Raw genomic sequence first — 24919 nt, 5'->3', positions numbered from 1 at the left:
AATTTTATTACTTTCACAGCTCGTAAGTCGCCTCACGCGCCAGCTCAATTATTGTTCTTATAGCTCATAAGACGCCTCTCGCGCGCAAGCTTTATTACTTTCATAGCTCGTAAGTCGCCTCACGCGCCAGCTCAATTATTATTCTCAAAGCTCATAAGACGCCTCTCGCGCGCAGGCTTTTATTATTTTAAGCTCGTAAGACGCCTCTCGCGCGCAGGCATTATTATTATTTTAGCTCGTAAGTCGCTTCTCGCGCCAGCTCCATTATTATTATAACTCGTAAGTCGCCTCACGCGCGAGCTTCATTTTTATGATAGCTTGTAAGTCGCCTCGCGCGTAGGCTTTTATTACAACATGTCACCATCATGAAGAAAGCCTCTCAAAACTCAGACAATAAAGACAAGGCCAAAGAAAAGGGAAAAAACCGCCTCACACCTTATAAAGTCCAGCGCTCCACCTAGACGCTTGCGCGCCCAGGAGCAACACTGGACTTGGGGGGGCTTGTAGGGGTATGGTACTAAAACCCGATTCTACGACCCTAAATCTATTATGTTTGGCCTATTTTATCGCATGGACTAATACAATGTTATTGGGCCGAGGGGGTTTTGTGGAGGTAACCCTAACTGGGCTAGGCCCATTAGGGTACCATGATGGTGGCCATGAGACTCTATATAAGGAGGTCTCCACCTCCTTATCATGGGTCATGCTCAGTAAGAGCCACCACCACTTTTTGTGTCTGTGAACAAGAAATCCTCAGGATATCTTAGCAGTCGCCTCCACACCCCCGAAACCATTGCAGGTCTCGACATTGCAGGTCGCCGGCGCAGCCGCAGAAGAAGAAGAAGATCAAGACGTGGTTCGTTCATCTCGAAAATCCGTGGAAACATCGTCATGGATCAGGTTAGATTCATTTCGTGCTTCGACATTCAACTTTAAATAAAAAAAGATGCGATTTGTCCCTTAAATAAAAATTAAATCCGTGAATCTTCACAACTCACCTTATGCTTTGCGTCAACATTCAGTCAGATCAACGACAAAAACACCATCAACATCATCTCCACCCGATCCAACGGCTCTCCTTGATTCAACACATTTTGCATGCTTGCCACGTCATCACCTCTCTTATTCCCCAAAGTCATTATTCTCTTCTCCCCCTTTCTCTCAAACCATACATACACCACCTGAACTCAACTCACGCCACAAGCCTCATCAATTTGATCAAATCCTGTGTATGATTAGCGAATTCGAAGCTTCAATCGGACGTTTTCTCTTTGCTTCACCGGCGGATTTCAGTTGATTCGGTCTTATTGGATCCATTTGCCTAGGGCTGATGCAAAACCTAGCTTGGATTTGAGTTAATTCGGTCTGATTCGATCCTACAGGTAGTTTTCTCGATGTTTGATTCTAGGTTATAGTTAATTTGAATCACATTGAGTTTACATCGATCTGATTTTACTGTTTATCCGTGTTAATTAATATTTGATGATTTGTATATGATGATTGAGGGAATGATGCCGTGTTTGATGGACAGTGCTGCGAATAACGGTAGTGGTTAATTAGTTGAATATAGATTAAGTGGAGATCTGTGATTAGTTTTATGTGTTTTTGCATCTGGATTTGTTTTGAATTAGTGAAGAGATTTGGATTTCTAGATTAGGTAGTTTAGGATAAAATGTAGGTGAGTGTAGGTTTAATTTTGGTGTGAAGTGTAAACTGGACTACTTTGGTTGACCTGTTCAGGTGGTATGGGAGGCTGTGCTTAAGTCAATGTCAATTTCATATTATTGTGTTACTGCAATTAAATAATTCATGATTTATCAAAGTGTAAATTGGCTTTGATTTCAATAGTTATCTGTATAAATATTTTAATTTAATGAATGGATAGATATTACTCTCTCTATATAGATACATCCAATTGTATATTGTTTTGTAGTTAGAATTTATTACTTTAGGAAGCCATATGATTTAAATGTTCGTAGCGTTAAAACTCAGTTTTGTGTGAATAGTTAATTGTTATGATGCTAGAGTTGTGTTCTTTTGTATCTGAATCAAGATTTTTTTTAAAGATAAGCAGCTTTAGATTGAAATCTTCAAATTCCACTTATCAGATATAAAACTCCACCTTGGTCTTTTACATCTGTTATTTAGTTCAATATGTCTTTCTCTTAGAGAACATAAAATAAGTGTTGCAAGTTTATCTATGTTATAACATCTATATTTTGTATGTGCATACCTATATTAATATACATCCACATTTCCTTTGGTGATGGTTATTCACTTATCTTAAAATGAGATAGTTAAAAGTTTGAGAATCCTATTATCATCAACCAATTAAAGATTAGGTTCTATCTACTTGTAGATTAGCAAGTCCAGAAATTAGGGGAGTATTGCCTGCCTGTGACAAATGTACACGAATTTATGCTAAGAAGATTGATAAATAAAGGCATGAGGACAGGCTTATGTCGAATGTCAACGCGAAGGCACAATAGAAAATAGGCTCAAAAACCAAAAATGAGTATTCGACTCATTCTGATTGTATATGTAATTAGTACTATTAGAGAACTGATACATTCTATGAATAGACTACCCCAACAGTAAGAAATACTGAAATGCATATAAAACTATTGTTACAATGTATTCCGGGGACCACCCTACCACAATCAAGTCATTTTCATATGTATGTATATATAACAGAAAGTAAATAACAATTTAACAAAATAAAGAGTATTGTAGGGAGATCCAACGGGGGAGGGGGAAGGTAGAGAGGGTAGGAGCCCCCTTTTTTAATCAATGAGTCTACTTTATATGAGGAGAGGGACATGGGCTGGGCAGGGCCCAATGGGCCAATCCTTATCCAGACCCAATTTTAGACGTTGAGCCCGATACGTGGGATACCTCATCAGTTATTTACCAGGTTTAAGAAACTAGTGGATAGTATGTTTAAATTTCAACTTGTTCTTCCCATAAACTTGAATACACGTTATATGAAATTTTCCATCTTATAAACTGATATTAAGCTGGATAAGTTTTAACCACCTGACAGAAATCATCATCATCATCATCATCATCATCATCATCATCATCATCATCGTACTCAGTATATCCCACCAATAGCAAAGCTATGGTAGGGTCTGAGGAGGGTAAGATGTAGGCAGCCTTACCTCTACCCCATAGGGATAGAGAGGCTGCTTCCGGTGAGACCCCCGGCTCGATAGTAGTTTTGCATCAAGCCTTGGACATAAGGCACATAGCACTCAATCATCGGGACACCGGCTGATCGGTGCATGTACCCTTATCTTTCAGCTATCAACGCCACTACATGATGCTTGATTAACCGTCCGTCACTTTTAACGTTATTTTCACGAGATTAGTAAAATAACGTCAAAATTAGTGCAATTTCACTTTTGCCCACCCGAGGGTTCACACATATATACATCATATGTGCGCACCGCAAGCAGGGCTATCCTGACAGAAATCATATAATGATTTAAGTTTTTAAATAGTCTTTAAAGTAAAATGTAAGATACTCTTCAAAAAAGAAAGCTGGGTGCAGCATGTATCATGTATTAATAAGACTTAAGTTCTCTTAAGTGTAGATGCGGAGTGACTTTAAAGGTGTCACAAATCACAAATTAACTGATAGCTGGATCTTTGCACAATTTTCTATAAGCATCTCTTCTACATAATAACTCCATTTCCATCACTTAAAAATTGTTTTAGATTTTACATTAATCCTATTTCAGAATCTGATTATGTTTCCCGTGTATTCCTCATTGTTTCAGGATGACTGAGGAAATAAAGTTAAATGGGGATGTTTACCTTGGTAACGTGAAGGGTAAAATCCCCCACGGCACAGGTAAATACACATGGTCAGATGGTACGGTTTATGATGGCAACTGGGAAGAAGGAAAAATGTCTGGAAGAGGACACATCTCTTGGCCATCTGGCGCAACTTACGAGGGTGATTTTTCTGGTGGTTATCTTCACGGTTTTGGAACATTAACAAAATCAGATGGGTCTGCATACAAAGGCTCATGGAGATTGAGCATCCAAAACGGGCTTGGAAGAAAACAATATAGTAATTCTGATGTTTATGATGGTTGTTGGAAAGACGGTGTGCATGAAGGCAGTGGTAAGTATGCTTGGAATAATGGCAATATTTATATTGGAAATTGGAAAGCGGGAAAAATGTGTGGTAGAGGAGTGATGAAGTGGCTGAATGGTGATCTGTTTGATGGCTCATGGTTATACGGTCATAGACACGGGTCTGGTGTGTACCGGTTTGCGGACGGTAGTTATTATTTTGGGACGTGGACTAAAGGACTCAAAGATGGTCAAGGCACACTTTATACAGCAGGAAGTAACAAGTGTAAGTCCCAATCTATTAGAAGATTTGACAAAAAGAAAGGACTTGTAACTGATGGTTCTACTGGTAGGTCTGATAGATTTAAAGATTCTGAACGCAATGTCGGTCGCAGTTTATCTGAAAAGATTCCATTTAATGGATTCTTTAGAGACTCGGGCCGGATATCAAGCAAGCGAATACCAACCGATGAAGATTATAGCTTTGGGGATTATTCTAGAGAGTTTTCTACTTCTGAGAACGCAAATATGCTATCTCATATCTCAGATGAAGGTGAAAGTGAACTAGATAATGATAGTACTGTAGCATGGGAACGGGAGTATATGCAAGGTGTTCTAATGAAAGAGCGGGTTAAGAATAATGTAGGATTATCATCTAAAAACAAACAACAGAACAAATTGCACGCAAATGAAGTGAAGACTAAATCATGTGTGGATATATTTGAAGGCCATAAAAGCTACTGGCTGATGCTAAATCTGCAACTAGGTATCAGGTAAATGAACTCAACTTGAATATGATTCTTTTTTTTGTTTATTTACACTGCAACTCATGTGTTGTATCATTTGAAGTTTACAGGTACACAGTTGGCAAGATTACACCAGTTCCAATGCGTGAAGTGAGATCTTCAGATTTTGGAGAACGGGCTAGAATAAGAATGTATTTTCCTAGAAAAGGGTCACAATTTACACCCCCACATTATTCTGTTGACTTCTATTGGAAAGACTACTGTCCAATGGTCTTCAGGTATCTGTCTAATTGTTGTTAGCATACATGTTAGGGTCGTTTTCTTTGTATTCTTTTAGGAACCAGATCTTTGATTAATGGTGACCCTGATTATCATAACATTTGATTTTTGTGTAATTGTGGTGGATTTGGTGACTATTTTTCAGGAATTTGAGGGAGCTTTTCAAGTTAGATGCTGCAGAGTATATGATGTCCATATGTGGAGATGATGGTTTGAGAGAGCTTTCTTCCCCGGGGAAAAGTGGCAGCATATTCTATCTTTCTCATGATGACAGATTTGTGATCAAGACTTTAAGAAGATCTGAACTAAAGGTTTGACCTTTTGCATCATATCTTTGATCTTTATGAACATATAAACCTCATTAGAACCCTAGTGTAATCTAAAACAAAGAGTATTGATCTTGTCTATTTTGTAGGTTCTGCTCAAGATGCTTCCAAGTTATTATGATCATGTAAAAATGTATGACAACACACTGATCACTAAATTTTTCGGCCTCCATGAGATAGCACTGAGAGGTGGCAAGAAGGTATTTTCGTCATAATTATTGCATTCTAGTCTTCTTTTAACATTATTTACACATTTTTTTATAATGTTATTTCTAGGTACGGTTTATAGTCATGGGAAATATGTTCAAAACAGAACTACGGATACATCGACGTTATGATTTGAAAGGTTCTTGCCATGGAAGAATTACAAATAAAGATGACATAGACGAGGGCACCACATTAAAAGACCTTGATCTTGCATATGAATTCCATATGGACAAGTCATTGCGCGAGGCACTTTTTAAGTAAGCTATACATTGGCATTCAAAGTTACGTACCTGTCATCATTTATAATTTTATATTAGTCACATAAATTTCTTCCAACATCTTTTGCAGACAAATCCATCTAGACTGCAAGTTTTTAGAAACTCAACAGGTCATAGATTATAGCCTTCTTCTCGGGTTGCATTTTAGAGCACCCGAGCATTTGAAGGCTCTCTTGGAACCACCAGATGCTAAGCACCGGTCTAGTGCACCTGCTGATGATGGTAAAATTATGAATAATAATGACTACTTGATATGATTTTCAATTTGATTGTTTACAACTATGTTGTAGATTCGGTTTCAAGGGACCTCTCAATTCCTCCAAAGGGTCTTCTTCTAGTGACACACGAACCCAGTTCAGTTAACACCGCACCAGGTCCTCACATAAGAGGAAATACCTTGAGAGCATTTTCTGTAGGTGACAAAGAAGTCGATCTCCTTCTTCCTGGTACTGCAAGGTAATTTAATATCTGATCTCAATTTATTTTTCATCATTGTTATTGACACAAACTCCAATATATGGATATAACCATAATTGTAGCGTTTTAATAATAAATATTAAGGAATCAAATTGAAATTTTGAACCTTCAAGGTGTGGTGCATGGGTAAGCATAGGGGTGTAAACGAGCCGAACTTGATCTTGGCTTGTTTATCATACGAGAGCTCAAGCCAATGTTTTGAGCTCTGTTTCTAAAGCTCGAGCTTGGCTCGTGAGTAATTTTTCAAGCTCGAGTCCGGCTCGGTCTTGACTTGTATTTTTATTAATATATATATATATATATAGGGGAGGGATCTTTTGAGAACCATGTTACGTTTTAAGAACTTAAGAACTCCATTCTAGGCCACACATTTAATTAAATGGATTGGAATATGTGGTTGAGATTAAATATGGTAAAAAAGTCAAAGTAGGAGAGAGAATAAAGATGTAAGTGGTTACACTAACTTTTATGTCCGTTACACATATGTAAAAAGTCGACTCGGTGCGTAAAAAATTCTGTAATATTTTTTACGTGTATGTAACCTACATATATTACGCATGTGTAAAAATAATTCTAAAAAAAAATTGTTACACTGAGTTCTTTCGAGTTCTTAAAACTCAAAGTGGTTCTCATTTGAAATCTCCCCTATATATATATATATATATATATATAGGCTAAGTATAAAATGAAAACCCACTTGAGTTGTGAAAACTCTAGAAACCCATTCTCAACCATATGTTTTTAATTAATGTTTAAATCTTGTGGTCCACAATTAAAGTGAATAAAAAATGTAAATATAAATATAACTTTTTCTCTCTCCTGAAAACATATATAAAAATTAGTAAAAAAATGTTAAAAAATAGCAAAACATTTTTTTTTTGATGTTTCGATGTTTTGTATTAAATGTTACAACATACATTACATGTAACAAAAAAAAACGATGTTACATAGGGTTTTCACGGGTTTTCACAACTCAAATGGGTTTTCATTTTATATATATATATATATATATATATATATATATATAAGCAATACTTTTTTATGTAAGTAATAGATATTATTTTGCTACTTTTATCATTGTTTTGTAATTTGTATATTATAATAAATAATATATAAATTATATTAAATACAAAATATATAAATAGTGGGCTCGTTTAGGCTCGCGAGCTACCTCATGTTTGATAAGTGAAGCTTGGGCTGGTTTATTAAACAAGCTTATTTTTAGGTTCGAATCCAACTTTTACCGATTCCCTGTCTTAACCCCTTGAATTTTCCACCGCACTGTACGTGGTTCCGCCGGCTAGCAGGGTATTGGTGGGGCCTGTGAGTTTTCGCTAACGGGATCTCATGGTCACAAAAGAAAGTTATAATTTGATTTTGAATAGGAAGTTTTCGTGGGATACTCATTTTTATTATTTTTTTCAGATTAAGAGTGCAGTTAGGTGTGAACATGCCAGCTCAGGCAAACCGCAAGGTTTCACAGGATGTTTCAGATTCAGCAGAAGTGGAACTATTTGAAGTATATGATGTTGTTCTATATCTGGGCATAATAGATATACTACAAGACTATAGCATGCGAAAGAAAATAGAGCATGCGTGTAAATCGGTTCGGTATGATCCGATGTCAATATCCGTCGCTGATCCAAAATTCTATTCCAACCGGTTCATCAATTTTCTTGAGAAGGTTTTTCCTGTTGATCCTTGAACTCCTGCTGCAAGTATGATTCTTTGTTTTTATTATAGTCAGTATATATAATCCTTTTTGCTTGAAGCTGTAGTATATGTATCATATTATAATACTTGGGGTATATATACATTTATGGGTTTATTATGTTATAAACTAATTATTCAATTTCATCCTAAGTTGGGTCACTGTCTCGTTCATTTTGATATCTGATCTGCATCTGATTCTTATCATTGAAAGTGTAAGCCCATCTCGTTCCAGGATTATCTATTCGGTTTAAGGCCCATTGCATTCTATATTTGAAGCCAGTTAAGCTGTAACTGCACTGGAACTAGTCTGGAACCATACATATTGATTTTCACTTGGAAACTGGTTTGGAACGGGAATTGGTTTAGGAAATAACTGGTTTTGACTTTTGTTGACCCAAACCGGAATAGGTAAAGGAAAATCCAGTTCGTACACCTCTAATGGGTGGTGGAAAATGGTGCTGTTGCGTTGCGGGTGAGGTGAAAAAAACACTGTTTAGTAACAGAACCGGTTTGTAACCTGAAACCGGTATCAGTTTTGAAACTTGTTTGGAACTGACCCAACCCATACGGTTGAAATCGGGTTGTACATTGAAACCTGTTTGAACCGGTCAAACCTGACTCGAACGAGTTAAAACTTTTCAAACTGTCTGAACCTATCTTGTCTCCCTCAGAACGCGTTTCCACTTTCCAGCCTGACCTGGTTTGGCTAAAACAGTTCCAAGTTTTGTTGACCCAACCCAAACTGATTTGGCCTAGAACCCGATGGTTTCTCTTCACTATGAACGTTTCTCTAAACAGATAAAGATCACATTTACAACTTTGGGCAACAAGGTAACGGTCACCAATCGTCTCACTAACCTTTGGTAGTGTGATACCACTCAATCTAGGGGTGTTTACCCCTTCGGTTTTATTTTTTGTCAAATCGAAACCAAATCAAACCAGTCAAAACCGAAAATCCAAAACAAGATTAATCATTTACAATATCACAAACCATTCTCAGTGTCAAAACAGGTACCGGTCAAGATCATTTAGTAATGGACTAAAGTGTCATTAGTATCCCAGGTAAAAGCCTTTTCCGGGTTAGGCAATTCCTTGGATGGAATTGGTACCCCAGGTAAAAGCCTATACTGGGTTAAGCAATTCCTTGTGATCCATCCGTAATCAACAAGGGATTGCTCAAGGATGATTATATTTTACACTTTTCTATGGTACTCGCTGTTGATTCGTTGGAAATATCGACCGACATATGTCCATCAGTGATGTTACTTTGTTAATGCTTGACTTTTATGAATGTATGAAAATGGTCGTAAGTTGAATACCATTTTATACACTTACCCCTTAATTAATATTAAAAAAAAACAATAGAATACAAAACAAACATAAAAGTTTGCATTAGTTAAATTTTGTACTTCCAAAAAGAAAATCAAAAAATTAATTTTAGCCTACTTTCTAAAGGCATTTGTAACTGATATATACCGTAGTTGCATTTATTAATCATCATTATTTTCTTCATGATTCAAATATGATATGTCAAATAAATATTAATAATAGTAAACTAATAATCAATGTGCATAAATATACATTAACTCATTAAGTGCCATAAAACTTGAAACTTGAATAGTTTTCTTCCAGCATTGAATTTTTTAGATGAAATCTTTGACAACTGGTTTAGGCTTTATATTAGTGAAGAAGAAAGATAGAAAAGCATGCAGATGGGTTACAGTCAACATCCGTACACATCACAACTATAATATTTGTAGGAGTACCTAAAACACAAATCTTCACATTTTATTCCAAACTTTTTTTAGAAGTCTTTTTTTTCACAACATTAACACTTCACGAACCGTTACATCACCACCTAATTATGCAATTAATCTTATTATTTAATCATTAAAACAGTTTTAATTTATATTTTGTATATATTAAAATATTAGAATGTGTATTTAAAATAAATAGATATCTAAAATTAAAGAAAAAAAAGTACATTAAACATAAAAATAAATCATACATTAACTAATAAAAAATTTAAAATAATGTTACATAAATAAGAAAATAAAATGTTGCATAACTTAGACCCTTGTTATTGCTTCCACAACAAGTACATATTATGGACGTCACCGGAAACCAACTCCTAGTAAAAGCTCGTGGCGACATTAGTTATATGAGATTCAATCGTAGAAGGAATAACAAGTAGAGACCGAGATTGCGGGTTTTCTTATTGACTAGCTCACTTTTTAAGTTCATAGGGGTGATTTTAGAGAAAAATATTGTGGGTATAAATTTGAAGTAGGTTGGAGTGTGTATTTATGGGGTTTGTAATTTCCCTTAATTTTTTGTTTTATAATAATGAGCTAGCCGTTGGAGACTGGGCCCACCTCAAAGTCCGCTTGCTTGTCAGACTGCACAAACTCAACCAACCGGACTTTGCTCCACATCGGTGGAGTTTGCCTCCTTGCTCATTCGCATGCATCCTTCGGGACCTTGAGGACTGGTGTCCGTTGTGTATGTTCTAATAATATTATATAATAATATTATGTACGTTCTTTTCCTGATTCATGCTGACTTGTTAAAAAAAAAAAGCAAATCGAATTCTATTATCCAAATTGACATTATTACCAAAATTTTATAAGTTTTTTTTACTTAAAAAAAGAAAGGCTCATGCACCTAATTTAAAGTGTGAAAATATGGTTTTGTAAGTTTTGTCATTTCCACACTTTGATTTGTAATTTGTTGTCACTTCGGTAAAAGCACCAACTTATATTTATTTTTTTAACTGTCAACAAACAGAGAATTGTGTAGGTATTTTGTACGGGGTGATCTAATGACAACAGGCCATCGCAAGCTGGCTCAACCTAGCCGTGCGGAGCCCTTAAGTGCCTCCAAGTTATCTCCAGTTCTAAGAAAAACCCAGCTGCTCGGAGGCCTACTGGTGGTAAAATCCGGACGCCATCAGGATCGAACTAAATATCACAAAGATTTCAGTCTTCTTTCATTGAGACACCCATACCCTCTACAAAATGTTGTTTATGATGATTAAACTTGAGTCTCCATTGATTGAATTTTTGTCTCCATTGAGAAACCAATATTTCCTACAACTACATGCACTACGTTAGAAATGATTTTTTTTTTTACATTTTTAAGTTAATTTTCTATTTAAATGACTAAAACTTTCATGCTGATACAAAATAAATTATAAACTATAAAAAAATATAAAAACCCTCTAAATATTTTTTATTTTTTTTCAGTGGTAAAAAAATAAATTGCAAATTCAATCTTTTTAATTTTCATCTCAAACTAGAAAATAATAATTTGTAGCTTTGAAAAAACCGAAAGTGTTGTTTACTTTTTCGCTCTCAGTTGGAAAAATAAACAAACCTACTTTAGTGACCTATTGACCTATTCTGAAGCCATCCAAACTGATCAAGAAGGTGAAGTAATAGGGTCGGTATTCAATATTAATATAGACATAGTCCGAGGAAGAATATTATTCTACATTAATCGAAATGACCCCTTCCTTATTAATTTTAATAACAAAAATGTTGAAATATAAAGCTAACAGTTATTCAAAACAATAACCTTAATTAATTTAAAATATAAACCACATTTTATAAAAATGTGACTAAACTTTATTTAATATGTCTGTCACTACACATGTTACTTTTAGTTTCTTAAGTTAACAAGAATCATCTAGGAAAGGCTGTATGAATTGATATTTAAAGGAAAAAGAGAGAGAGAGAAGAAGAAAGAAATTAAATTTAATGCTTCAATCAATATTAATGACTTTTAGTTACGTGTTATTTATTTGTTTTCAAAATAGAATTGCACGTAAGTACATGCGTGTAGAGTTTTATTCGTATCGGGTTGACAGGTTGAAATATGTAATCTGAACCGACCTGTATTATTATTTGTGTTAAAGATTTCAACCGTAATCCGCACACACACAATTTCGGGTTAACCCGAACATAACCTGTTTAACTCATTTATTAAAAAAACATTAAAAACAAAATTAATATAACTTAGAGTCGGTAGAGTAAATGAGCAATATGAATATTTTTTTATTAAAATGAATTGAAGGTTATAAGTGTAACTTTAGAAAAATGGAAAACAGAAAAATCTATATCTATACTATTTAATAAAAAGTTACAAGTTTTGCCACTTGTCACTCTCACATTAAACATATTTACTAGTTATATCATCTACAATCGCCTGAATCTCGAAACGTTCTTTAAACCAATCATAAACTTTATTGAGATAGGTGTGATCCCCCCCCCTCCGAGAACTGTATATAAGACTTTCATCTCGTACAGCTCAAGCAAAAACACCCAAATACTGGTTGGAAATGATATTTAATAGAAAGTTTGAAACTTCTTACTTTCCGATTAAATCTTCTATGAAGATAAGAATCTCACAATTTTTCGTAAATTTATAATAGTAAAAATAATATTTACCATTCTTAAAATTTACGCTTAAAATTTGTTCATTTAATATTTACTTCCTATTTTTTCAAGTATTTGATATTTATAATAATCTTTTACTAAAGTTGTTTTAAAGACTATTGTACAACGACTGTGTATTAATAGTGTTTAATAGCTTTATTGTTTCTTGTATATCGATTATTTATTAAATATTGTATTTTCAAGAAATACCCGTATAATAGACGAGTCTCAAACTAGTTACAAATAAAATTATAGATATAAAAGATTCTTTTAAATACTTAAATGGGTTAATGGGTCAACCCGTTTTTTATACGGGCTAACGGATCAACAAGAACCCAACCCCTTTTTAAACGACCATGCTAGTCGACCCCAACACGCCCGTTTTTTAGAAACGGGTCATGTTGGTCGATCAAAAACCTGTATTTTTTTAGTGTCAGGTTTGGGTCATGTCAATAATTGCTGCCCCTACTTGCATATATATATATATATAGGGGAGATTTCAATTAAGAACCCCTTTGAGTTTTAAGAACTCGAAAGAACTCAGCGTAACGATTTTTTTTTTCGAATTTTTTTTTACACATGCGTAATATATGTAAGTTACATACACGTAAAAAAATTACAGAATTTTTTACGCACCGAGTCGACTTTTTACACATGTGTAACGGATGTAAAAGTTAGTGTAACCACTTACATATTTATTCTCTCTCCTACTTTGACTTTTTTGCCAGATTTAATCTCAACCACATATTCTCATTCATTTAATTAAATGTGTGGCATAGAATTGAGTTCTTAAAACTCAACATGGTTCTCAAAATATTCCTCCCCTATATATATATATATAATATATATACACACAGAAAGACAACCTTTTAGGTTTGCTGGCTGTTATTGTTTTTTGATCGTTTTTTTTTTTTCAGTTTTGGTGTTTGATTTTTTTGTTTGTCCTATTCTATTTTTATAGAGCTGGTTTTTGTTTATCAAGCTGTATTTATTATTATTTACATATGATTAATATATTCCCGTTTTTCATAAAAGTTTCAAACTTTAAGAGAAGAAAAGTCAACAAAAAACTTTAATGCATTTACAAAGTCAAAATTTTTACAAAGTTTTAGACAAGACACCAAAAAGGTGGTTTGACTGAGGGTGATTGTGTCTCCATGTGACAGTTATGAAAGCTGTGTGCATTCTTGTTCAGATTATCCAAATATCATCTTCAAAGCTAATATCTTGATGTTCAAAAAAACTTGAAATCCCTACAATGGAATTAAATTTGATGATTAGAAAATGACCATTTTTGGAACTAAAACCTGTCCAAATCAAGAAATCTTGTATGATTCTTGGATCCGAACTAATCATCAAAAGTCAAAATCATCAAAAGTCTCTCTCTCTCTCTCTCTCTCTCTCTCTCTCTCTGTGTGTGTAAAAACCCTAAAAAAACAAAATATACAGAGATTGATGTTATTATCTTATGAAAGATTGATGGATTAAGGACAAAATAAGTATTTTAAAGGTCATATGAAAGGAGAGGTTTGAGAGGAATGAAGCCTGGTCCGATGTTGTTATCTTATGCCATGTACATGTTTGAGAAGATGAATACATCGAGCCAGCCACCATTCTCCACAAACCGCTACCTATCTTCTTCTCATGAACATGATGTGTGTGTATACACATATAGAGAGGATAGAGAGGAGAGAAGAAAGTATATGAAAACCCTAAGGCTTTATATGAGTATATATAGAGGGGTTGGGTTGGGGGTGGAGGGTTAGGTGTGGAGATTCTTTGACTTGTAAACCAATTTTTTGAACCTACATCCTCAAGGCTCGTACGAAATACCATCTCCTTTGAACTTTTATTCAACATAGAGAACTTTTTAGTTATTATTGTATATTCACTAATAAAAGAATGATATTTGGTGAAATATGTAAAAGATTATGTGAATGAACGAAAATAACTAACTTATGCATGATGATTAAGCTTTAATTTATTTCATTTTTAACATTAATTATTATTGATTTTAACGACAATAACCATTCAAGAAAAGTTATTTTAGAGGTTACAGTATATGTACCGCATTAATGTGAGTTTATACTCATCGTTAAGATTATAAATGGAGAGAACTGTAGTTTTTGTCCTTGTTGTTGGACTAAATCTGCAGTTTTATTTTGATAATTTTAAATTTGTAGTTTTCGTCTAATAGCTTTGTTTTCACTTGCAGTAATTAAACCCGACCTAACTAACCATATTAACTTTGTTCGCTAAAGCCATCAACGCGCCTCTCATGTGAGGGGCAAATTTGTTCTTAATTGGTTGTGTACACTACTAGAAAACAGGATAATTTGCGACAAAAGTTTTTGTAGCAAACTTGTGGCAAATAGCCCATACCCACAATCTTCTGACAACGTACGTTTGAGGAAAAAAAAGCCGTGGCAAATCAAGTTTTAGCAAACTTTGAGGAAAAAAAAGCCGTAGCAAATTTGCGACAGTAGTTTTTGTAGCAAAGTGTGGTTTCATTATTATTAGTGTTTTCTTTCAATAATTAATACACAATTGCGAGAAACTTGTAGCAAACTTTGCAAGTAAGATCTATATATTTATAATATATATAAATTAAACCCTTAAAATCCTACGTGTTGCGATTTAGTCGCTCCCCCCATTTTATGGAAACCACCAGATTGCTTGATTTTTAAATAGAGGCCTCTCATTGATTTAACCCAAATTCATGGATATGGGTCTTAGCATAATCAGATAGCTCTTAAACGGGTTATAACATCTCAATAAATTAAAAATTAATCTTACCAATTATTTGATATGAAAATCCTATAAAATAGGAATATACTAAAATTTAATATCCAATTTAAAAAGAAAAATATATTATTTATAATTAATAAACAATTTTATAGTAAAAAACATAAACGGGTCATGAGTTACCAAATCCAACTAGCTTTTAAACGGGTTATAAATATCATTTATTTATAAAACCCTTTCATCATCAAACCCTAAGTATATTATTAACTTTCTTACAATAAAGAAAATTAAAATCCAAAAAATAAATATTAAAAAACGAAAAATGTAAAACAACCATTCTCTCAAGCCATCAGATTGTTTTATTTGTAAATGAAGACTTCTCACGCATTTGACCCGAATTCACGGGTAAAGATCTCATCAAACTCAGATAGCTCTTAAACAGGTTATAATATCTCATTATATTAAAAATTAATGTCATCAAATATTTGATATGAAAATCCTATAAAATAGTGATAGACTAAAAATTAATATCCTATTTTAATTAAAAAAAATATATTATTTATAATTAATAAACAATTTTATAATAAAGAAAATAAACGGGTAATGAGTATCACCAAACCTAGATTGCTTTTAAACCGGATTATAACATATCATTTATTTGTGAAACTATTTTATCATCAAATCTCAAGTATATTAATTATTAACTTTCTTACAATAAATAAAATTAAAATCCAAATATATATATATATATATATATATATTAAAAACAAATAATGTAAAACAACCCCCGTAATACAGGGGATAAAATCTAGTAATATATATAAACGAAACCTATAAAAGCTCTTTGTTTGCTCTCTAAATTCTCTCAAGTTATCAGATTGCTTTATTTGTAAATGAAGGCTTCTCATGCATTTGACCCGAATTTATGGGTATGAGTCTCACCAAACCCAGATAACTCTTAAACAGGTTATAACATCTCATTAAATAAAAAATTAATCTAACTAAATATTTGTTGTGAAAATCCTATAAAATAGGGATATACTAAAAATTAATATTTGATTTTTTTTAAAAAAGAGATATTATTTATAATTAAGAATAATTTTATACTAAAAAATAAGCGGGTCTCGGGTCTCACCAAACCCAGATAACTTTTAAACCGGGTTATAACATCTCGTTTATTCGTGAAACTCTTTTATTATCAAACCCTAAATATATTATTAAATTAATTAAAATCCAAAAAATAAATATTAAAAAATGAAAATGAATCGATTCCAAACATGAAAAATTATTGATTATTAAAATTTTTTATGTAACTATTTTCTAATAAATTATTAAATAATCAAATAGATTTCAATGATTAGGTGACAATCTGGATTATTGGAAACTAAATTGTCTCTTTCATTTATTTTTATTTGAGGTGATTGAAGCAACATCTTTGTCTATTTTCTTATTTACAGTTTCTTTTGCTTGTTGTGTGTTCACCTTTCATTCTCAGGGGGTCAGATGTAATTTCAGAAACTCAGCTAATGATGTTTTTAAATTTTCACATGTAACTTAACTATTTATGGAATGTTCAAACTACACCCTTCATTGTGCTTGTCTTCTCATCATAATTCATAAACTCAAACCACCGTTACCTTCTTCAACTCAAACTAATAATTGGGTTTTAACATTAAGAATACATATTTTCTTCAAAATAATATGTGTATATAAAAAATATTAATAAAATTTCGGGCCTAGTGGGGTGATTAGACCGGGAGTGGTCGCCCTCCTCACACCTCCTCAAAGCCACCAGTGTATATAATGTTTTTTTTCTTTGACTTAAAAGTAGTTATCTCAAAGCGGTTTTCTGGTTCTAAATCGAAATTTTAATCCACTATTTGTTAGTGGCACAACCAATTTATTAGGGCTGAGCACGGTTCGGTTCGGTTATTAGGCGAAACCCAAACCGAAACCAAAGTAATCGGTTATTTGAAAATGCAAACCGTTCGGTTTTCGGTTTTTCGGTTTTCGGTTTTCCGGTTAATTTCGGTTTTGGTTCGGTTAGTTTCGGATTTTTTTTCAATTATGTGTTGACATTGCCGAAAAAAATTAAAAAATGAAAATGCATATTTTAAGCCTGTATAAGAACGTGTTAGAGTACCACAGTTCATATATATATTGAATTCAAAAAACAAAAATAAGCACGCGTCAAGTGGAACTATACGAATACAAGTTGCTAAATAGAGTTTAAAAATTAAAAAACATTAAAAATTTAGTCTCGATTTTCATTTATCATCTTATTTATTTATCTTAAAAGTTTAGTTCATTCCTCATCATCTTGATAATTTCTATCATCATCAATCGGTTCGTTTCGGTTTTTTTCGGTTTTCTAAAAATGAATAACCGAATCGAAACCGAAATTTTGGTTTTTCAAACGAACAAAAAATTAACCGTTGGTTAATGTTTCGGTTTGGTTTTTTCGGTTAATTCGGTTTCGATTCGGTTAATTCGATTTTCTGCTCACCCCTACAATTTATGGTCCTAAATCGAAGTCTAACTAGGGGAAGTTTTTCATATTTTCTTTTCATGTAACAATAATTTTATTTGTGTGATTTCCGTCCCTAAGGTTTGACAAGTTACACAATTTTAATACACAAACTTAATTTTTCTTACAGATGGACCCTTAAGATTTCTAAATCTTTCTTATCACATTAATACTTAGCATGGCCTTGTACAAGAATTAGAATATGCGGTGCTTTTTATATAATTAACATATTTAGTTAGTAAGTTTATTTTAAAAGAACAATTTCTATCCCGTTCTTTTTTTATTTTTATTTTTAAACGCCAAATTACGAATGAAATCCGTAAACCATCGTCCTCTGTCGGGTTCGAACTCGGGATTAAAGCCTTGATACGTCCCTTCATCCAGATGTTCTTCGAATTGTCTCAAATAAGAATCGAGCATACGTCTCTACGAAAGAAGAACATATCTCTTACCACTAGGTCAAGCTCTCAAGACATCACAGTCTTTTAATTGACTACCAAACATTTAATTCCTTAGATTTCATATTATAATTCTGACTGATCAAACGAAAAAGAAAGAGCTAACTACAAGAACAGTCTATGTTATTTGTCAAAACTAAAAGTCACTTTGAGAAGTAGCAATATGTGGTTTTATTTAACACCTATGAGTTTTAACATAAAAGTTTGTTTATTTTAATAGTAAAATACTTCACGTGCCTTGCACATAAAAGTATTTTTGTTATTCTTTAATATTATTTTTATTTATATATTTTAATATCCTTTAAAAATTATTACAAGATAAATCATAAGACGCTTTTTATATTATTTATTATTTCAAAGTTTTATCTCAAAACTCTCTTAGAGCCTATTCCCTTTTTATGAGAGAATTTTGTAAATTGTATGGTATAATTATGAGTGGTTGTAAGTAGAGTGGAGACAAAATATTATATGAGAAAGTTAAATTTGGAGTTTTTCTGTTCACATCGTATACTTTTTTTAATATTTTCTGAAAGTGGTTGTGAGTGAATGAGAGAGAAAAGATAATGATAAAGATATAAAAAATATTATTTAATTAAACATGAGAAAGAAATTATACTGATTTTTAGCGTAATTAGTCAATTCATCTCCTATAAAAATTAAAATAAGCATGATAACTGAAAAGACGTGTGTTATATATACTTGTTATTTCACAAACTAAATAAAAGTTAATAGACAATGCCATTCTTTTTTTTTTCTTTTAAAAGAGTGTTGGTGAAAAAAAAAAATTCATCAAGATAAGTAATTTGAAAAAAATATTTATCAAAATAGTTGTTTTTACTTCTTAGTTTTTATATAAAATATTAATTGTTATCATATGCTATTTTATTAATTTAATTGCACTTACACAAACACCGTATTCATCTTCATCTTCATCTTTATTAATTATATATTAATTCTCTCCATAATATTTATGCATCCGCTCCTATACAATGCATTAGAGCATTCTCAATTAGAGGTGTTCAAAAAAACCGGTTATAGAACCGGTTTGGTCGGTTTAACCGAAAACCGGTTAATAGAAAAACCGGTTATTAAAAAACCGGTTAGACCGGTTATTGAACCGCCGGTTAGTACTTCGGTTACTCATTCGTGGACAAAAACCGGTTATTGAACCGGTTAGTAAAAAAACCGGTTAAATTTAAAAACCGGTTATTAAAAAACCGGTTAACCGGTTAACGGTCAAAAACCGGTTAACCAACCGGTTTTTAGGTTAACCGGTTTTTGACCGTTATAAAACGGCCATATGACCGTTTGGGTCCTTTTTTGCCCGTTTTTTCTTGATTTCTAGCCGTTTTTTTTAACATTTTACCCCCACAAACAACTATATATAGTTTAGGTTGGGTAGGTTAGCTCACACTCGATTATACAACTCTACTAGCTCTAAACGTTTATTTCATACGCGATTATTTTGTTATCAACTTGGCCGTGCAAGATGGGTTAAACGTGATCGAAACGCAAAGAAACAGTTTTAAAAGAATGTTACGAGATGTTTTTAGCAACAATAAAACATTTTCAAGATACAAAAAATTTTGTGTAGAAGCTAATTGTCAATGGTTGGGGCCAAATTGGGATTGTCCAACAAGATGGAACTCGACTTGTAATATGTTTGAGAAAGCCATCCAACAAAAAGAATCATTAATTGCGTTTCATCAAATTTTGTCAAGTAGGGGTAAATGTGCACCATATGATCCTAGAAACTGGTTATTGATTGAGATCGTTACGGAGGTCCTTCAAATTTTTAAATCTTGCACAACTAGTTTATCCGGGGTTTACTATCCAACAAGCCCCATTGCTTTACCAAAAATTGTTGTCATGTGCACAAAGTTGAGTGAACTTGATTGTAGGGGTGCACCTTATTTTGATATGGGTGTAAAAATAAAAGAAAAATTTAGAAAATATTTTCAACAACTACCCGCTGTTTTGACATGTGCTGCTGCGTTAAACCCTTGCATCAATGTTGGTGGTGTTGAAGCTTTAATAGGAAAAATTTGTGATGAGCTTGGGTTAAACGACGATCAAAACCCCTATTATAGCCAAACTTTAAAGAATGCTTTCAACACCACCTTGTCAAACATGTATGATGTCTACCTTACAAAATACGGGTCGTCTTCCCAAATTCATGACTCGTTAAGAGCTGTTGCCCAATCCCAATCCCAAACCGACCTTGAAATGGGGATGTACTACATGATTTGGGAAGACGCCGGTAAACGTCAAAGGGTAAACACCCCAAGCAGTGAACTTGGAAGGTATGGTGGTACCAACTTTGTGAAACACATGACTCCGGATGAATTTAGAAGTCTTGATTTGCTGGCTTGGTGGAGAGGTAAGGAGGATGAGTTTCCGATCCTCGCCGCCATGGCCAAAGATTTACTAACGGTCCTAGCTTCCACGGTAGCTTCGGAGTCTGCTTTTTCTGTTTCTGGCAGGGTTATATCGATTAGGAGGACTCGACTCACTGCACCAGCTATAGAGATGTCGATTTGCTACAAGGATTACTTGGACTCTTTAGATAGGGCACAACATCAACGCTCACTCGAGGGGGAAATGGAGTATGAAGCGGGCTTGTATGAAGACGAGGTCAATGAAGGACACACTCAACCAATGACCGATGAAGAAGCCGCGTACGACGATTACCTAAGAAATAGCTCGGGATCGGGTAGCGAAGAAAATTAGTTAAAGAAACAGCAAACATGGAGGCAAATCATGAGTAAGAAACAGCAAGTTGTTCATGTAATCGTGTCTAAGCATTCTTTTTCCTAATATGTGCTCTTATTTACTTGTTGATTTGGATTTTTCTAATTTAGTTAAAGAAACAGCAAACATGGAGGCAAATCATGAACAAACTGCGATTGGGAACAACAGGAGCATCTGCTAGTTCACGATTTAATGTTTGTATTTTTGAGTTAAATCATGAACAACAGTTCTTGGCAGAGATTTCTTCAGTGTTAATGATTTAATGTTTGTATTTTTGAGTTACGAATATGCGATAACGATTTAATGTTTGTATTTTTAATGTAAAAACTATAAATAAAAGTTATGTGTTTTTAATCTTTGGTTTGTTGAAAACACATTCACCAACACACACTCATACTCATCTTCCAAGCAAAGAACCCTAACAACGAAAGCAAAGAATGGCTTCAGTCAGTCCGTTTTGCCTTGTAGTTACCGGTTTGCCTTGTAGTTACCGGTTTGTTTATACTGTGAAAAAATAATGGTCTTCATTAAGTACAAAATATAAAAAACAAATATTCGTATTTGAAACCGCGAAATTTAAAAAAAAAAAAAAAACCGGTTAATAAAAAAACCGGTTTATTAACCGGTTCTAACCGGTTAGACCGGTTAGGGTTTTGACAGAAAAAAACCGGTTATTAACCGGTCCGGTTATTAACCGGTCCGGTTATTAACCGAACCGGTTTTTTTCCAGGCCAAAAAAAACCGGTCCGGTTAATAACCGAACCGGTTTTTTTAAAAAAACCGGTTTGTGCACCTCTATTCTCAATCAATCCCCTAAAATTATGTAAGGGGAATTTGCAAATTATAGGATGGGTTATGAGTGTAAATTGTAGGGTGGAGAGAAAAATATAATGATTTTTTAAATTTAAGAAAACTTTGTTTGCCTCTATTTATTTTCTATTATTTGTTGAATTAATTGTGAGTAGACGAGAGAGAAAACTGTAATGATACAAATATTAAAAAATATTATTTAATTAAACAGATGAGAGAAATGTAGTGTTTTTTTAGTGTAATTATAGCGATAAAGATGAGGAACGGGTTAGGAATGCTCTTAGTCACGAAAAAGAAATAGGCAACTTTTATTATTTTTAGAGGCCAAATTCACTAAAAGAAAAGGAACACTTGCAAGGTGCAAGAAGATCAAAAGAGTACAAATACAAAGAAACAATTGTTTGACGGAAATTACAACAAAAGTTATCTTTACGCAACTATATAAAAACTAATTTCAATGTGAAGTGTACTTAAGAAATAAAACAACATAAAAGTTTTTTTCCTAACTCCTTACGAACTAACATAATCTAAAACTGAAATGCATGTTAGAAAGTAAAATGAAAACAAAAAATTTGTATTGGCTAATGGAATCAACAACACATCAATTTACTACCAAGAATTTAATTCCTGAAGATACACACATTGTCGTGCATTCTTTCAAAAGAGTGTTTATTTATATGTTTCATAAAGAGATTGAAACAGTATAATAGTATATAAATGTTTTTTTACATCTTGTGTTTTTTAACATTTTTTGAAGGAGATGATGATTAATTAAAAGAGTTGTGAGATAAAATTTTAAATAAATATAGCATAATAAATGTCTTTTAATTTATTTTGTATTCTTTTTTGAATTACTTTAAAAGAACTAAATAATAGCAATGCTAAGAATACCTAAAATACCCTCTTGTTTCATGTTAAAAATAACATACGTTAGTGTTAGATCTTTTAATTAACTGTTACTAATTAACTGAATGTTATGGATCAACCTTTTACTTTTGACAAACTATAGGATCATTTACATAATTAAAATGTGTTATACATGATAGGGGTGTAAGGCTAAAAGAAAGGACTCATTTGTGAAACATTGACTAGAAATACTGTAAATCATTGGGCATTAGAAGTTGCTTTTTTAATGTTAAGAGTCATAAATTATTGAGAGCCATTATTATTTGAGTAATTATTGAAATCACAAATATAAATTTATATTTATCAAATTTAATCCCTCCCTCAACCTAAAATCATTGATCCAACATGATTTATACCTAATCACACCAACGCCCAATTTAGGTGCACCTTTACTTTCTTTCTCCTTTTTCAAATGTCGAATATACCAATATTGACATGCTTTTTTATATTTTGTTTTAGAAATTGTTTTTTTGTTTTGTTTTTTTTTTGTGTGTAAGAACATATTTAAAGTGTAGGTGGGAATACATACCAAAGAAGCGACACTCTAGTGGTATCCCGGTGACTTTCTCTAGGGAATGCCATCGATTCGAGTCTTGTAATGACAATGGCTTGTGTGAGCAAAAGGTTTTATCATAATGGTCCTTCAATCGGTGAGTTTTCCCTAAAATTAATTACGGGCCAGGTGAACAGCGCTTTTAGCAATTACAAACGTGGATAGCCTTTTACTAAGAAATATACCCAGGTAACCGGGCTTTATTAGTTATTAAAAAAAGATGGGAAATCTATATATTTCTTTTGAAAAACATAACCATAACAATAATATTTTTATTCTATTTGAAAGCATCTAATCTAAATATAGTTTAAAGAAGAAAGGAAAAGATGGTGTTGTGTTTGTTATGGTGGGGGCTGGTGAGCACGTGATAGAAGTAAATGCAGGTATAGAAAAGACAATATTCAGCGGCATTTATGATGTCGTGTACGTGTAAAGATGTCAGTGGTTGATATGACAGAGGGCCCCACGATATAGAAAGGGCAATGATGCGTTAATGATAGATATCAGACTAAAGCAATTGTCAGCATACCCATTTAATTCCTTTACCAATCCAACCCAACTCACTACTTTTTAAAAAAAAAATTCTAGAGCAACATTTCAAAACATTATATAACTTTAGTATTAATATTGTCTCATAAATTAAAAAGTCTATGTCTAGTAACAAATTCCTTTTTTCTAGAACCATTTGTGTTAAAAATTTAGCTCTTTGGAAGATGCACATAAAAATTAATGAATGTGAAAAATTAAAAATTTTCCGGGCCGTGTAACCTTTACACTCAAAACGTTGGCCTCACTAACCTGTGGTTAGGGCTATCACTTTTACCCGAAACCCAACCCAAGAAAACCTGTACCCGAACCCGAACTAACCCGACCCGAAAAACCCAAACCCAAGAAAAGACTAACCCGAAGCCAAACCATAGTAATTCGGATTGGTTCTCGGGTTTGATTTATAAGTTTCGGGTCAACCCGAAAAACCCGAATAAACTTTTAGTTTTGAAATTTAATATATTTTTAGGTATAATATGCTAAGTTCTAGCCACTAACGTTATCATAATCTGGCCCTAATAGACTGTTGTCATTCCAACTCTTATGGATCAATTGTTTATTGTTAATTATGTTTTCCGGTTACTACTAATAGCAACCATAATCGAATAACCAAATCACGCTTTACTGAAGACGATTATGGTTCGAGTAAGTTTTACTCTTCTTTTAAAGTGTTTTATCAAGTTATTTTAGTTTCTTATTTGATTATTAGCGTTACGAGCAAAGAAGCATATGTTTTACATTTAGCACTGTCGTTTTTAAATTTTTCTTGTTTTGTTTTCGAGAATACTCGAAACCCGAGTAACCCGAACCCGAATTACCTGAAACCGAAAAACCCATGAGAGATTTGGGTTGGGTTTCGGGTCAAGATTTAAAAGTTTGAAACCCGAAGATCCCGACCCAAAAAACGAACCCGAAGAACGCCCCTACTTGTGGCTAATTGTTGTTACTTAATTTATGATTATAAAAGTTGAAGCTAATTTGGATAATCAGACTAAAAAATATAGCCTACTATTGTTTTGAATCCAATATAAGAATGTTAAAAGCAATGTACTAGCTAAGGTGTTAACAGTGTGTATAT

General features: G+C 33.2%; 1 protein-coding gene across 1 annotated transcript; it reads left to right on the top strand.

The window, feature by feature from the left end:
• The first annotated feature begins 1299 nt into the window (after positions 1–1299).
• LOC143606369 (phosphatidylinositol 4-phosphate 5-kinase 8-like) lies at positions 1300–8288 on the top strand. The gene is made up of 9 exons (XM_077082156.1): positions 1300–1382; positions 3783–4856; positions 4940–5107; positions 5254–5419; positions 5524–5634; positions 5711–5898; positions 5990–6141; positions 6210–6375; positions 7822–8288. The coding sequence occupies exons 2-9, from the start codon at positions 3784–3786 to the stop codon at positions 8099–8101; spliced, it is 2304 nt and encodes a 767-aa protein (XP_076938271.1). The 5' UTR covers positions 1300–1382; position 3783; the 3' UTR covers positions 8102–8288.
• Positions 8289–24919: the final 16631 nt, after the last annotated feature.

This window comes from Bidens hawaiensis, unplaced genomic scaffold (genome assembly GCF_021521415.1).
Source record: "Bidens hawaiensis isolate Kalapana, Puna unplaced genomic scaffold, B.hawaiensis_p1.1 tig00074525_1, whole genome shotgun sequence".
In the NCBI taxonomy this organism is placed as follows: Eukaryota; Viridiplantae; Streptophyta; class Magnoliopsida; order Asterales; family Asteraceae; genus Bidens; species Bidens hawaiensis.
Note: the sequence above shows the minus strand (reverse complement) of the source record. Positions and strands in the feature narration are given on the sequence as shown.